Source organism: Corythoichthys intestinalis, chromosome 4 (assembly GCF_030265065.1).
Source record: "Corythoichthys intestinalis isolate RoL2023-P3 chromosome 4, ASM3026506v1, whole genome shotgun sequence".
Lineage (NCBI taxonomy): Eukaryota > Metazoa > Chordata > Actinopteri > Syngnathiformes > Syngnathidae > Corythoichthys > Corythoichthys intestinalis.
Window position 1 is genome coordinate 10,540,875 of NC_080398.1, and position 14,935 is coordinate 10,555,809.

A 14,935-nucleotide genomic window follows, 5' to 3' on the forward strand; every position below is an offset into this window, starting at 1 on the left:
CAACGATTATTGATACATTGGTCAGGAAATCATTGTAGGATATTATTCAAAACAATTACTAAACAGAAAAACAAACAAAGAAAAACAAGTTTATCACTAGTAGACGTCCAATCCATTTGAACTGGGAGGGTGGCAGCGAATGAACCACTCCCACTTCAAATAGACCACTTCTAATGGCCATCAGTAGCAGCCAATGCCAGGCAACGAGGTAATTTTGGGCCATTTCAGGTCATTACCTGTTGATTTTCAGTCCCTTCCTGTTGATTTTGGGGTTACAGAACAGGAAGTAACATAAAATGCCCTAAAATGATCAAAAAGTGACCTGTTAATGCCCCAAAAATTGGAAAAGGTGACTGTGAATGCTCTGGTTTCGAATAAACGAACATTCATTCGCCAATCCCAGTCTTAATGGATTGGGCATCGAGCGCCATATACGCCGAACATAGAGTTAACTGTGACACTATTCTGGTGAAAGATTTAGGTAGCAACTTGTTGGTTCCTTTTTTTTTTTTTATTAAACATTGACATTTTTTTAAGATAGGTATCTCGATTCTTGGTATGAGCGTATCGATAACCTTTTGGGATGCAAAGCATCACGATACATAACCATTTCCATATTTTGTCACACCCCTAATTGTCATTTTGAAGGATGCTTTACTGAAAGAAGGCTAATATGAAAGTGAAAAAGACGCTTTTGTTCAGATTTTCATTACTTTACCATCTAAGACTACTTCGCTTCGATTTTTTTTTCCCACAGTGGAAACAAACTGGTCTGTTTTTTGTCTTCTTCTTTGTGAATTAGGCTAGACTACACTTTTTATGTTGTGTAATAATCTTTAGTAATGCCCTCCATTGAGATTAGAAATTGACTGGTACCGGACCGATACAGACTATTAGTAGTTAGAGGGGTCGATAACCGATTTTTGGAGCCGATATTCATCTGCAGTAAAAATGTAAAAAATGAATAATGCAAACACAGAACTTCATTAAAATGTCTAAAGCATGTTTATGGAATCACAAAAATAGAAAATAATAGCTCCAGACGCCTAAATTTCTACGAATCATCTCTTAAAAGTTGAATAAAAGGTTAAATAAATAGCTCTATGAAATGTTTCCACAAAAAAGAAAGCCCTCATGACCTCATCTAAGTATCCTTGAGAAAGATACTAAACCCTACGTTCCTCCTTGTGCTGCGTTTGAGGATATAGTGTGAAGCGCTTTGAAGGCCTTAAAATGGTTGAAAGGTGCAATACAAATGTAATTCTATTTACGATTACCATTTAACCAATCAGAGGACGGGGTGAATACTAGTGCAGGAGATAATAGGCAGGAGAGAGAGGCGCTGCTGCATTTGAGCTGAAATAACCCAGTTTCAAATTGATGTTTTCCATATCAGCCAGTCGGGTTTTAAACAAAAAAGGCCGATACCGATATACGTCAAATTTCCAAATATTGGCACTGATAAACTTTCTACCTCTACTTGAGATGTCCGATAATGACTTTTTGACCGATAACCGATATCCCAATATTGTCCAACTCCAAAAATCCAACACAGATATCATACCGATACCAATATATGCTGTCAAGGACTTAAAACATCACGGCTTTTTGTATTATGATGCCCCACCGGATGCTTTAATCATGATAAATATAACAACTTCAAGGTTTTCCCAAATTAAAATTGTGTGAAAAATAAGAAAATGTGCCGATATTGCACCACTATATTTAGTGTTGAAATAGTGCAAAAATTAGTTTTGGGGTTCAAGTGAAAACTGCCAATTAGGCTAGGGTCATACCGCAGGTCTTAATGCACGAATCCAATTTTTTCGTTTTTTTCCGACTCAAGTGAGGCATTAACTTGACGGTCTGAACGGGAAAAGTCGCATAAAAGTGGACAGTTTCAAACCCAATCTAGGTCATTTTCATATGTGGTTAAAATCCGGTCTGGGCGTAATTTTTCCAAAATCTGGCTGCGGTTTGAACTGTCAAGTCCCCCAAATCGGAATTCATGCAGCAATTACGTGGGCAAAGACCAAGAAGGACAGGGTGCTACAGTAACGGTGCAGTTGTGCATTAGTGTAAGTGCCTAGCTTGAATGCAGCTTTGGGGGAAGGGGCGGGTTCGACAACAATCATAAAAAAAAATAGATTGAGGATAAGCCTGAGAATGCTGTTTTCTCGCTCCTCCAAATGAGCAATATTTCAAGATTGCTTGCACAGCAAACTGTCCGTATGTGTGTGTGTGCGTCATGTGAAGTCATATGTTTTGATGCTCCTGCGCATGTGGGTCAGTTTGCTCAGCGCATCTCGGACTGCAAATTAGTGCCCATGGGTGATACTTGAACAGGCGCAATGGACAAAGGCAGTCAGAAAAGGCACGCCAAAAACATACATGACAAAAAAATCATTGAAAATTGAATGAATGAAATTGAATGTATGAAAACATCACGGTTTCATAACCACTGAAATTTTCCTTCATACCGTAGTTACGGTATTAGCCATTTTTGAGGTCCCAAAAATGTAGCGAGAAATCTGTGGCAGTGCTCACCCATCCCCTTCCATTTGTTGCTCTGTCCTGTGTCTGTCAGTGACACTACACCTGACACCCCCCCCCCCCCCCCCGCAAAAATAAGACAAAATTCGCTAGTACGGGAGTACTTCTGCTACCAAAAAGAAACAGACCGCCGCGGCTTAGCGGAGGAAGGTCAGCCAACGTGCAGGCAACATGATTCCAAATTTACGTGACCATCATCTGTCACTTTACACAAAATGTAAGGTAAGTAAACGCTGTCATGAACATTTCACACCAGCTACAAGAGTTCACTCAAGCTGGTTTAGTGTGTTTAGCGATGGCAAAATAAATACAATAGACCCCATTCACGTGATGTCACAACACCACCACCCTGACTTGTGCCGCCATATTGTCCGTCAGCTCATCGTGTTTACATATTACCGCTACGTACATTCTTCCTATTACTGCATGTTTTTCTGCTTGTCTCAGGAATCACCACCTAGTAAACGAACTCAAAAAACTTCCTGACAATCGTTAACATTGATTAATCAAAATGGTGAAGGCATGTGTGGCGGTTGGTTGCAGTAACAGAGAAGATAAACGGTCATTTTAGTACTTACTGTGTGCCCATTTTTAAAAGGGCAAATCTCTAAAGCAGCGCGGTTTGTTTATCTCGGTCCATGATGCGTTTGTGTCGACAGCCGTCAGACAGTGGCGAAAACATCAATAGTCGTGATGCCAACACGATCGCAGACATCATCAGACGGAGACTACGAAGCTCATCGCCACGGTCGCGCAGCAAGAAGGTGAGCGCAACAACAGGTGTTGTGCCGAAAAATAGCCGCCCCGCGTGAATTGTCCCCCCTGACGGGAGCACCCACACGTCACTCGTACAAAGAGCTTTTTCTTACCAATCGATGGACAAGGAAACGACTTTCTTGTACCGTGAATATGTATTATTTTACTCTGCTTGAACTAATAAATCTTGTACTGTGAACAGAGCTGTAGCAATGGTCACCGGGGGCCCCAGGCAACAAGCAACATGGGGCCCTTCGAGTGTGTGCAAGAAAGGGGGACAGTTGGACTTGGAGCAATAGCATATTTAATAAAAGTATAATAACGCCTCGGTCTCATAGAGCACTTTTTAGGACACTCAAAGTCCCCGGCTTCTACTACATTAGGACATAAAACTACAGTAACATAGTACACTCACCGCCGTCTTGCTTCCTTTTCTCCTCTTCTGCTTTTTTTTTGGATATACGCCAATAAAAAAAAGCCAAATCGCCACTCACTCTCACTCTGAGTCACATGAGTTGGGGGGAGGGGGTGTAGAGCGCGTGAAGGGGCCCCTTCAGGGAACTCAGACACAAGGCTTTCACTGGCCCTGTCGCATTTGTCGCCGCGACAGTACAGTAAAGCTGCGTGTGCTAAATCTGTTGGCTCTCTAGGGGCCCCTGCTGGCTGGGGGCCCTAGGCAATTGCCTGGTTTGCCTAATGGGACGCGACGCCTCTGACTGTGTATATGTATTATTTTACTCTGCTCGAAGTAATAAATCTTGTAGCCTACTGTGAATATGTATTATTTTACTCTGCTTGAACTAATAAATGTCATACCTGTGTGACTGTCATTGGGATATGGTCGTGAAAACCTGTAGACTAATACATTTCTGTTCAAAGATGGTTATGTGGCCCAGTCCACGATTTGTTACTAAAATACACTACTAGTATTTTGTGTAATTTATTTATGTATTTTAAACTAATTTTACAGTCGTAAATCCATTACTGTAATGCGGCCATGAAAACATTTGTTGTTTTCATCTCAATAAAGCGGTATAAATAAGCGCTCCCGTCAGGGGGGAACTTTCACGCGGGGCGGCTATTTTTTGGGCACAACACCGGCACATGCATAGTCTAAATTGTGATTAACCAGTGTTTGGACAGAATAAAATAATACACAGATCAACAATTTGGCCAGTGAATATTAGCGACAGTACTACATATAAATGATCAGCCGATTACGATGGTTCTTATTTACTTTACGAATCAAGAAAGCACAATTCATTCGGAACTCGTCTCCATGAATTGTGCCGAAGCAAATGTAAACATCTGGTTGTGATACTACCAGTTTCTAGCATATATTAGGATTGGGAATCGTTCAGAGACACTTACCAAACCATCGATCTGAATCTGCTTCACGGGAGAGTCCAGGGTTCCACCAGTAGAAGCCATTATGACGGGAAAATACCGGACTGGTTTTACTTGGAACCCACCAACTAGCCACTACACGCGGAAAAGGAGGACCATGTTCAATGACGGACGTTTCCTTAGAGAAAATTACGTAACTTCCTGTTCGTGCAGAAACACGCGTTCCTACAATATTCCGGGAGTAAAATACCTTTTTTTTTTTAGATTCATCGACTGTATTTTTTGTTTTAAGAAATCATATTTATTAATGGATATTTTTGGAAACACTATTCTATTCTACCCCAAAAAATGTAATTACAGTATTTAAACTTCCTGTTCGTAGAGAAACACGCATTGCAAGTGTTGGCAGCAAAGTACCTTTTAGTTGAGAGTAGTAACTTTTAGTTAGATTCATAGACTGAATCTATTTTATAAAATTACATTTATTCACGGATATTTTGGAAAACTATTCTATTCTATCAAAATTTTAAATTACTTAAACTTCCTGTTCTTGCAGAAGCATGCGTTGCAAAGAAAGAAAGAAAGAAAAAGAAAAAAAAGGGAAAGATTATAAAATCACATTTATTTCGGGATATTTTTAAGAAACACTATTCTATTGTACCAAAATTCATTACTAGATTGAAAAACATTCTTCTTGTTCAGTATTTTTGTGTTTTTATTGATGCAACTAAGACTTTTAAAAACAGTTTTTGAAATTGCTGTGTAGCGGTGTCCCAAAATATTCAATATGTAGTAAAGATACACGATAATATCGGTCACCGATAATTATCGGCCGATAATGGCAATTATGACGTCACACAGATAATCCAGATAATAAAAAAATTAAACCGATAATGCAATCCAATAATTATATACTTGATTTAGCCTCCAAATGTGCGCAACCGAAGAATTCAGCACGCCGCCTCCTCAACCCCTCCCCTCTCTGAAGCCCCTGAGGGAGGAGGGGTTGAGGAGGCGCAGTTACACGACAAGAAGTAGTTGAATATTATGGCGGCTGTTACTAAAAAAACGACGCTCTCGCCATCTGTGAAACATGTACCGTAGAAGTTCCACGAGGCAGAAAGAAAGCGTCCTTATTCAAAACCACTAACCCAGCAGCCATTTAAAACTGCATCACAAAGATTTTTGGAACGAATACGAGGCTGCTGCTAGCGGGAATGCTAAAGCTATTGTAAACACTAGCTAAGTTAAACTATAGGGCTTGTGACGATACAGAGTGGGGCTGTTTGGGAATGCAGCCGAAGGCGGGTGGTAAATTCGCATCTAAGGCTAAACACCGGCACAACTGGAGACCGATAGTCAGCAAGTAGCCGTCTTCCGACGGAGCCCGCCGCTCTGGCCGGTCCGGCAGGCCGCCGCCGCCTCGCCATAGGCGGGGCGGGCCGATCCCGGTTCCCCGGCCTCGGGACCTCCGGCGAACACCCCGGTTTCTTGAGCGTTCCCCCACGGCGTGCGAGCAGAGCCAGGACCCGAATACGCCGCGGCGAACCGGCCGGGGCGGGCGGATTATTCGGTACGAACTTAGCTGCCGCCGAGACGAGACACGGTTTTTTCGAGCAGAGCCAGGATCCGAATATGCTGCGGCGAACCGGCCGGGGCGGGCGGCTTATTCGGTACGAACGTAGCTGCCGCCGAGACGAGACACGGTTTTTTCGAGCAGAGCCAGGACCCGAATACGTCGCGGCGAACCGGCCGGGGCGGGCGGATTATTCGGTACGAACGTAGCTGCCGCCGAGACGAGACACGTTTTTTTTCGAGCAGAGCCAGGACCCGAATACGCCGTGGCGAAACGGCCGGGGCGGGCGGATTATCCGGTACGAACGAAGCTGCCGCCGCCGCCGAGACAAGACACTTTTTTTTTTTTTTTTTTACCTAAATGACCCGAGAGTCAAAGCTCTGGATAAAAAAATAATGCAGTTTATACGACCACCATTCTTCATGAAAAAGTGATGTCCAGTAAGCAAGCTTATCATGAGAGCACAGTGGTTAGATGATAATTTAAACATGGAGAAAACGAAGTCAGCCAGTCAATAATGCATTCAGTATGTAAAATGACGAGCGGTCAGATGACTTTGTAACGCTGCCTTTATTTTCGGCTTAACAAAACTCAGGCACAAAACAACACGCACGCGGATTCGAGCTCCAACTCCGTCCAAATAGTACTGCCGTGTATCAGTTTAGCTGCTGTAAAGCAAATGTCGTGAAAGCCGCAAATGTAAACAAAGCGCTACAGAATCGGTACATGACATCTCGCTCTTTTGAGTTAATCATTTTCACAGTGTGCAACAAAGCATATAACATTAGCAATCACTTTTCAAATTATTTAACTTATTTCTCTGCTCAATTACAGTCACAGTAGATAATCAAATTCTTAAATCAATATTCTGTAGCCACAAATATTATTCAAAATCTTTCCTTCTTCCAAGTTTTTTTTTTTTTAGGATTAAGTATAATAATGTATTGCTTAAAACAAGGCTGTTAAGATTATTTTCAGCTAGCTATTTTTCCTCCAAGAAATCTGAGAGAAATACACTTGAAGCGATGGCAGATAATTTCACTTATTGAATATGATTTACACTTAAAACTGACTAGTTTTAAGGAGGTGTGTTTTGCAGCGGATTAATGTTATATATGTTAGGAATGGCTTACTTTTAAACGCATTTTTGTGCAACTTAGGTATTTACTCTGTAAGTAATTGTTGCCAAAGGTTTACCATTACACAATGTCAGACAATCTGTCATTGTTTAGATGTTTGAATTGACAACTTGTTCATACTTTATGTTGAAAAAAAGAGTAATAAATTATATTTTTGCACAGTAATATTTTCTTTTGTGTATACTTTAAAATTTTACATAAATCTTTTAATAGAATTATCGGCTTGACATTATCGGTTATCGGTTGGAATGAGGAGGAAATTATCGGTTATCGGTTGAAAAATGCATTATCGTGCATCACTATTATAAACAAAATAAATATGTTAAATCAAGTCGCTTGATTGAGTTTGGCACATGTGTCAAACTCAAGGTCGAAAGGCTAGATACGGCCAGCGACATCATTTTGTGTGGCCAACATACAGTGTATCACAAAAGTGAGTACACCCCTCGCATTTCTGCGGATATTTAAGTATATCTTTTCATGGGACAACACTGACAAAATGACACTTTGACACAATGAAAAGTAGTCGGTGTGCAGCTTATATAATAGTTAATTATTTTCCCCTCAAAATATAGGCATTAATATCTAAACCCCTGGCAACAAAACTGGGTACACTGCATTGGAACTACGTACATCCCTAAATGTCTAAATTGAGTACTGCTTGTCATTTTCCCTCCAAAATGTCATGTGACTCGTTACCGGAGTGCTGTTAGCATTGCTGCAGAGATTGAAGAGGTGGGGGTCAGCCTGTTAGTGCTCAGACCATACGCCATACTCTACATCAAATTGGTGTGCATGGCTGTCACCCCAGGAGGAAGCCTCTTCTGGTACACAAGAAAGCTCGCAGTTTGCAGAAGGCATGTCAACAAAGCACATGGATTACTGGAACCATATCCTATGGTCTGATGCAGGGGTCCGCATCCGCCGGGCCGCGGACCGATACCGGTCCGTGGTGCATTTGCTACCGGGCCGCACAGAAAGAATTACCTTTGGCCTGTGCCCCTGCTTAACACATCAATATCCCTGTCTGCTTTAGATATAATACTAAAGGATAGATTAGAATGTCGTCATAGAAATCCATTGATTGGACTGCTAGCAGTACATGTTGTTTTGTATATGCAGTGGGGAGAACAAGTATTTGATACACTGACAATGGGAAAACCCACTGGCAGTGTATCAAATACTTGTTCTCCCCACTGTATAATAAATCTACTGTATGTGCGCTTGTCCTCGATAATAACGTATGACTAGGCTGCGGGCGCAGCGCATTTGTTCCCCCACACGAGCGTAGATGACTAGAAAACAGACGTCTTTGAAGAGATTTTTTTACGGCGAAAAGGGCACCTGACGAGCCAGAAGATGAGCCTACGATTTCAAAGACCCACGAACTGCGAAGGAGTGGATTCGTGACCCGTTTGTGAATAAACCGAGTGATTCGAACATGTCTGTGCAACAGGAGGATCAGCTTGTAGAGATCGCAAATGACGGCGACCTTAAACATACATTTGAGACAACTCTACCGAGGTTCTGAATTAGTCATTCCGGAATATCCTGACATCGCTACGAGAGCACCTTGCTACAATTTCCAACATCGTATCTTTGTGAAGCTGGCTTCTTAATTAATGCTTAACGGCTCGGCGAAGTCGTTAACGGTGAGAGAGCGGTGTGCAGTTGTTGTGTGCAGCTAACACGGAGGAGAACTTTTCTACATGTCCGTCCATGATCAAACGTAAGTTGACATTCCTTTCTTTAAAGAAAGTTTGTATTGTTTACTTTGGAATCGCTGCATTCGTGACCATTTTTCACGTTACGCGCATGTGCAGAACTGCATAGCTGCAATTTTTGATTGATTGCAAAATTTGTCAGAACACTGGTCCGTGAAAAAAAGACCCAAATCACACTGGTCCGTGGTGCAAAAAAGGTTGGGGACCCCTGGTCTGATGAGACGAAGATTAATTTGTTTGGTTCCGATGGTCTCAAGCATGTGTGGCGGCGACCAGGTGAGGAGTATGAAGATAAGTGTGTCATGCCTACAGTCAAGCATGGGGGTGGGAATGACCCCCCCCCACACACACACACACACACACACTCACCCACCACCACCTCCTCTTCAATCTCTGCAGAAATGCTGACAGCACTCCTGTAACGGGTCACATGCCATTTTGGAGGGAAAACGACACGCAGTACTCAATTTGGACATTTAGGGATGTACGTAGTTCCCATGCAGCGTACTCACTTTTGTTGCCAGGGGTTTAGATATTAATGGTTATATTTTGAGTTATTTTGAGGGGAAAATAAATTAACTATGTTATATAAGCTGCGCATAGACTACTTTTCATTGTGTCAAAATGTCATTTTGTCAGTGTTGTCCCATGAAAAGATATACTTAAATATCTGCAGAAATGTGAGGGGTTTACTCACTTCTGTCATACACTGTAACTACTGTTCTACTTCAGGGTTGTTTTACACATTATAAATTGGTTTGAGATTTTGAATGCGAAGAGAAGTTAAGAGAGGGCGCTTGGCCTTTGGGGCCTTGGTCATGTTCCTCGGCCACGGGCTTGGATCTAATTTGTTCCGCCAGTGTACTGTACATTTGTACAATTTGGACTACTAGTCTGATTTTTTTTTTTTTCTTTTTCCAATTAAATTTGTCGTTACAGGAAAATTTGTTCAACACCCCTTGGTGGAGGCTCCACACACATCTAAGTTATGTGCAAGCAGGGTGCTTTCAAGCACTCGTAGAATGTAGGTGTGAAACGTTATGCATTTCTATTTGCATCCAGTCAGTGACTAACTACCAGTACAGGAAATATTTCTGCCTCTCTGTTGTAGTCAGCTAGGATAGTCTCCAGCTAACCTACATTATTCCTATCTAGTGCACAAAAGGCAGGAAGTACTAAGATGATGATCCATGCTGTCACTTGTTCTGAATTTTGAATTCAGTTTTCAAATATTGTAAAACCTTAATGGTGGAACACATTATTTGTCTTTTTAGTTGTTCTTTATTTATTTATTTATTTTGCATAGGCACTGAACTCATCATTTGTTCTTCGCTCAAACTAACATAAACATTTATAACGACTGCGTGCATTGATTCTTAATACTCACACAACAATAAAGAGCTGTGTAGTAAAAACAAAATAAACCACTCACCTTTAATACCAATAATAGAGAGGTTACGACGACAATTAGTTTTGTAGTGTGTTTATGTTAGTAACTTATTAATATGCAACAAACGTTTCATTAATTTCATTGCTCCTAAATGCATTGGTAAGTTAGACTTTGGGTGATGTTGTTACAACTTACAAGTGAGGTTTTGTGGAGGATCAGCAGCTCTAAATTCTCTGAAGTCATAGGCTTACCTTTTTTTTATTATTATTTTTTATTTATCTTGTCGCATCTTTACAAGAATAAAGACCATCCCCAACAAGAGAACATAAAGAATATGAATGGAAGTTATGTGACTACAGACAAAAAAATTGGAGAACAGAAAATAAGATGAAGCTCGAAATAAAGTATAGTTTTTTTTTTAGACAGATTGTTCATTGTACCAACAACTATATAAACCTACAGTTTACTCTATTTAATAATATAGACACAACAAACTAACTAAAAACAATTGTGAGAGAAGAATTAAAAGACATTTTAATCTAAACTAGAAAAAAAGAATCTCAATGTTAAGTTGTAATAAATATTGTCTAATTATGTTGCTGTAATATTCATGGCAAGTGGGAAGCATAATATTGTTGACAGTAATATATTATGATACAATGATGAATTACAACACACCCAAAATGTGGTGCGTAAAACGATTAATATGCATATGTGCATATAATATTGCACATTAAAAGTGATATTTTAACAATATGAGCACAAATTGAGAGGTATAAATATGGATGCTAACATTAATAATACATAATATGTCGACCATTTATTGCACAGTCCAGAAGTATTTTTCTTCACACACAGTGGAGAGTTGTTATATAAATGAATAATGAAGTGTATAAAATATGATCTAAATGGTTGTTTCCTGCAGTGAAACTGAATAAGTCTGTTGGGGGAAATGTTTTCTGCTGCTGCAGAAAGTCATGGAGAGGAAGTGAAGGACTGTCCATGATGTAGCGAAATTTGTGCAGTGCTCTCTGGTCCCCCACTGACTCAAATGTCTCAATCGTCAGTCTCATGGTGCCACCAGTCTTCATAATTAGTGTATCTATGCTTTTCACCACTGGTGCCCATGCTGCACCCGCAGCAGTCAACAGCAAAATTGACGTCAGTTGAATAACAATCCGTGTTGTTACCAGACTTTTCATGGGAGGTAAACAAAGAATGGCAGAGTTGCCATCGCTGTTTATTCACATAAGAGTAGAATTTCGACCAATGTGGTCAGCACAGAAATCTGCTCATCTTTACAGTCAACATATGTTTACTCATATTTATGTTCTATTTTTTAGAGTTCTCCAGGAGTACTCCGCTGTCCAAAAACATGCATGCTGACTGAGGACTCTAAAGTCTAAGTGTGAATGGTTGTCTATCTGTGTGTTAGTCATGTCATTGAGTGTCCAAGGTCTTCTCTTCCTCTCAAACTAAAACAGCAAGGAGAGAGTCAAATCCCCCACAGGATAAACAGTATAGGAATTGGAAAGATGGATTCAATCCGGTGCCCTGTCAGCCCTCAGATGAGTGCACAAGGCCACTGACGGATAACATGTATGCCCGCATGATGGACCTCTCATTCCCAGAGAAGCCATTTGCAGAGGCACACTATTCCATCACAAGGGGTCTATTACAGAGGTTGTTGCAGCAGGTGAGACGAGGACACCAGCGTCCAATTCACACAAGCACTTTGAGCTCGAAGACCTGCCAATTTTAGACGCTATGTGAGAAAATTGCATGGCATTAAACCAAACTTTGGAAAATGCTCATCAACATCTCCAACTGACTATGGACACCAGTAGCACAAATCAATTCAATTTTTGTAACTTGGTTGCTTCTTTTGGTCAAATAGGTACAAGGGTTTTACATAGTCACGTCATTTGAATGAGCTGTTGACATTCCAGCATCAGTTGAATTTTTGCATGCCTGAAACTGCTGTAGTTAAAATTGACAGCTTCGGCACTCTGTATGCAGGCTTTGGATATTGTCGTCAGAGTGTAATCTTTACAAGCAAAACTGGACGATGACTTATCCTACCACTTATGTCGATGACACAGTCTCCAAAGTGTTCAGTCTCAGGCTGCAGGTACTTTCAACGACTGAGAGGCTAAATAATACGAATAATTGAACACAGAGTACAAGGAATAATGTGCATGCCGTGTACACTTACAGTAAATCTGGCTGAACAACCAAATGCTAGAGCTTAACTAAAAAGACCACAAAAACACTGAAGAGAATACAAATCATCTCCATACATGATAGGGTGCATCCAATTCATAATTGAACATTTTGAACTAAGTCTGTTGTTCCAAAAATGAATTTGGGATTAAAATGTTTATTTTCAATTAGGGCTGTCAAAATTATCGCGTTAACAGGCGGTAATTCATTTCTTTAATCAGGTTAAAATATTTGACGCATTTAACGCACATGCCCCGCTCAGGTTAAAATGACAGCACAGTCATGTCCACTTGTTACTTGTGTTTTATTGTGTTTTGTTGATTTTATGGGTTTCAGTACCATGAGCATTGTGTAATTATTGACATCAACAATGGCGAGCTACTAGTTTATTTTTTTGATTGAAGATTTTACAAATTTTATTAAAACGAAAACATTAAGAGGGGTTTTAATACAAAATTTCTATAACTTGTACTTAAATTTATCTTATATTTTATATTTATCCAGAACTACAAGTCTTTCTATCCATGGATCGCTTTAACAGAATGTTAATAATGTTAATGCCATCTTGTGGATTTATTGTTATAATAAACAAATACATTACTTATGTACAGTATGTTGAATGTATATATCCGTCTTGTTTCTTATCTTTCTATTCCAACAATAATTTACAGAAAAATATGACATATTTCATAGATGGTTTGAATTGCGATTAATTTTTAAGCTGTGATTAACTCGATTAAAAATTTTAATCGTTTGACAGCCCTATTTTCAATATTGACATTTTTAAGAGAAGTATAAAAATTGTAGTAATAGTAAGAACTCTCAAGTGACACTGCAATATCTTCTTAAAAGCTTTGACACTTATTTACCGAAATTGTTTTAAAATGTGATGCTAAATTAGAATTTTGGGGAATAATTCTTTTGTAAATTACTTTATAGTTCTGTCATCAAAAAAAGTTGAACACATCATTTGTTCTCTTTATTACAAAGCTCGATAGTCATCAGTTTATCATGTTCAGTCATGTGAAAAAATTAGTACACCCCATTAAATATCCAGTTCTTTATTAAAAAATGTTCACATTTCAATGTCTGGTCTTGTTTTTCCTTATCTCTGGAAAATAAAGTGATTTAATTGCAGGTAAACAACAAAAATTAACATTGTTTTACTCATTGTGTATCAACAAAAATGCATATTCCAACTGAGGAAAAAGTTAGGACACCCTACCACCTAATAGCTAGTGTTAACCACTTTGGCTGAAATAACTTCGATGAGACGCTTTTTGTAGCTATCTACCAGTCTTTGACATCGGTTTAAAGAAAGTTTGCCCCACTCCTCAACACAGAATACTTTCAGCTGTGAAATGTTTGAGGAGTTTCTTGCATGTACAGCCTGTTTCAAGTCACCCCAGAGCATCTCAATGGGATTAACATCTGGGCTTTGATTCACGCATTCCGGGACTCTCCATTTCTTCCTTTTCAGCCAGTCCTTGGTAGATTTACTGGTATGTTTTGGGTCATTGTCATGTTGCATGGTCAAGTTCCGCTTCAGTTTTAATTTTTTTCACAGATCATCTCACATGTTCCTCAAGCACCCTCTGATACACAATAGAATTCATGGTGGATTCTCTGATAGTGAGCTGGCCAGGTCCTGCTGCAGCAAAACATCCCCAAACCATGACACTTCCACCTCCATGCTATCTTAGTTGGTAGGAGGCTCTTTTCTTGGAATGCTGTATTGGGTTTACACCAGACATGTCCTCTGTTCTGGTGTCCAAATAATTCAATTTTAGATTCATCTGTCCAAAGAACAGTATTCCACAAGTCCAGGTCTTTGTCCACATTCACCCTGGCAAACTTCCTCCTTGCACACTTCCCATGAAGGTTAAACTTGTTACGTCTGATTGTAGAGGCATGCACTTTCACATCGTAATGACATTTTAGGGTTTTTGGAGACATCTTTTAGCATCTTGCGGTCTGGTCTCGGGGTGAACTTGCTTGGACGGCCAGACCTGGGCACATTGGCAATTGTCTTCCACTTGTAGACTATTTTCTGGACAGTGGAATGGCTGATTTTATATTGAGATCCCTCACCGGACTCATAAGCGTCTACAATCTTCTTCCTGAAGGCCTCAGACAGCTCCTTTGATCTCACCATGGGGTTTCTCTCACTTCAACAGTCAGTCACTGTTGAAAGTATTCTACGTTGAGGAGTGGGGCAAACTTTCTT

General features: G+C 40.1%; 1 protein-coding gene across 1 annotated transcript in view; it reads right to left on the reverse strand.

The window, feature by feature from the left end:
* The window catches only part of LOC130914845 (eukaryotic translation initiation factor 3 subunit H), a 99,553-nt gene extending 94,707 nt beyond the window's left edge, over positions 1 to 4,846 (reverse strand). Inside the window, exon 1 of the mRNA XM_057834390.1 lies at positions 4,681 to 4,846. Within this exon, the coding sequence (XP_057690373.1) occupies positions 4,681 to 4,740 (60 nt within the window). The 5' untranslated portion in view covers positions 4,741 to 4,846. The remainder of the gene's footprint in view (positions 1 to 4,680) is intronic.
* Positions 4,847 to 14,935: the final 10,089 nt, after the last annotated feature.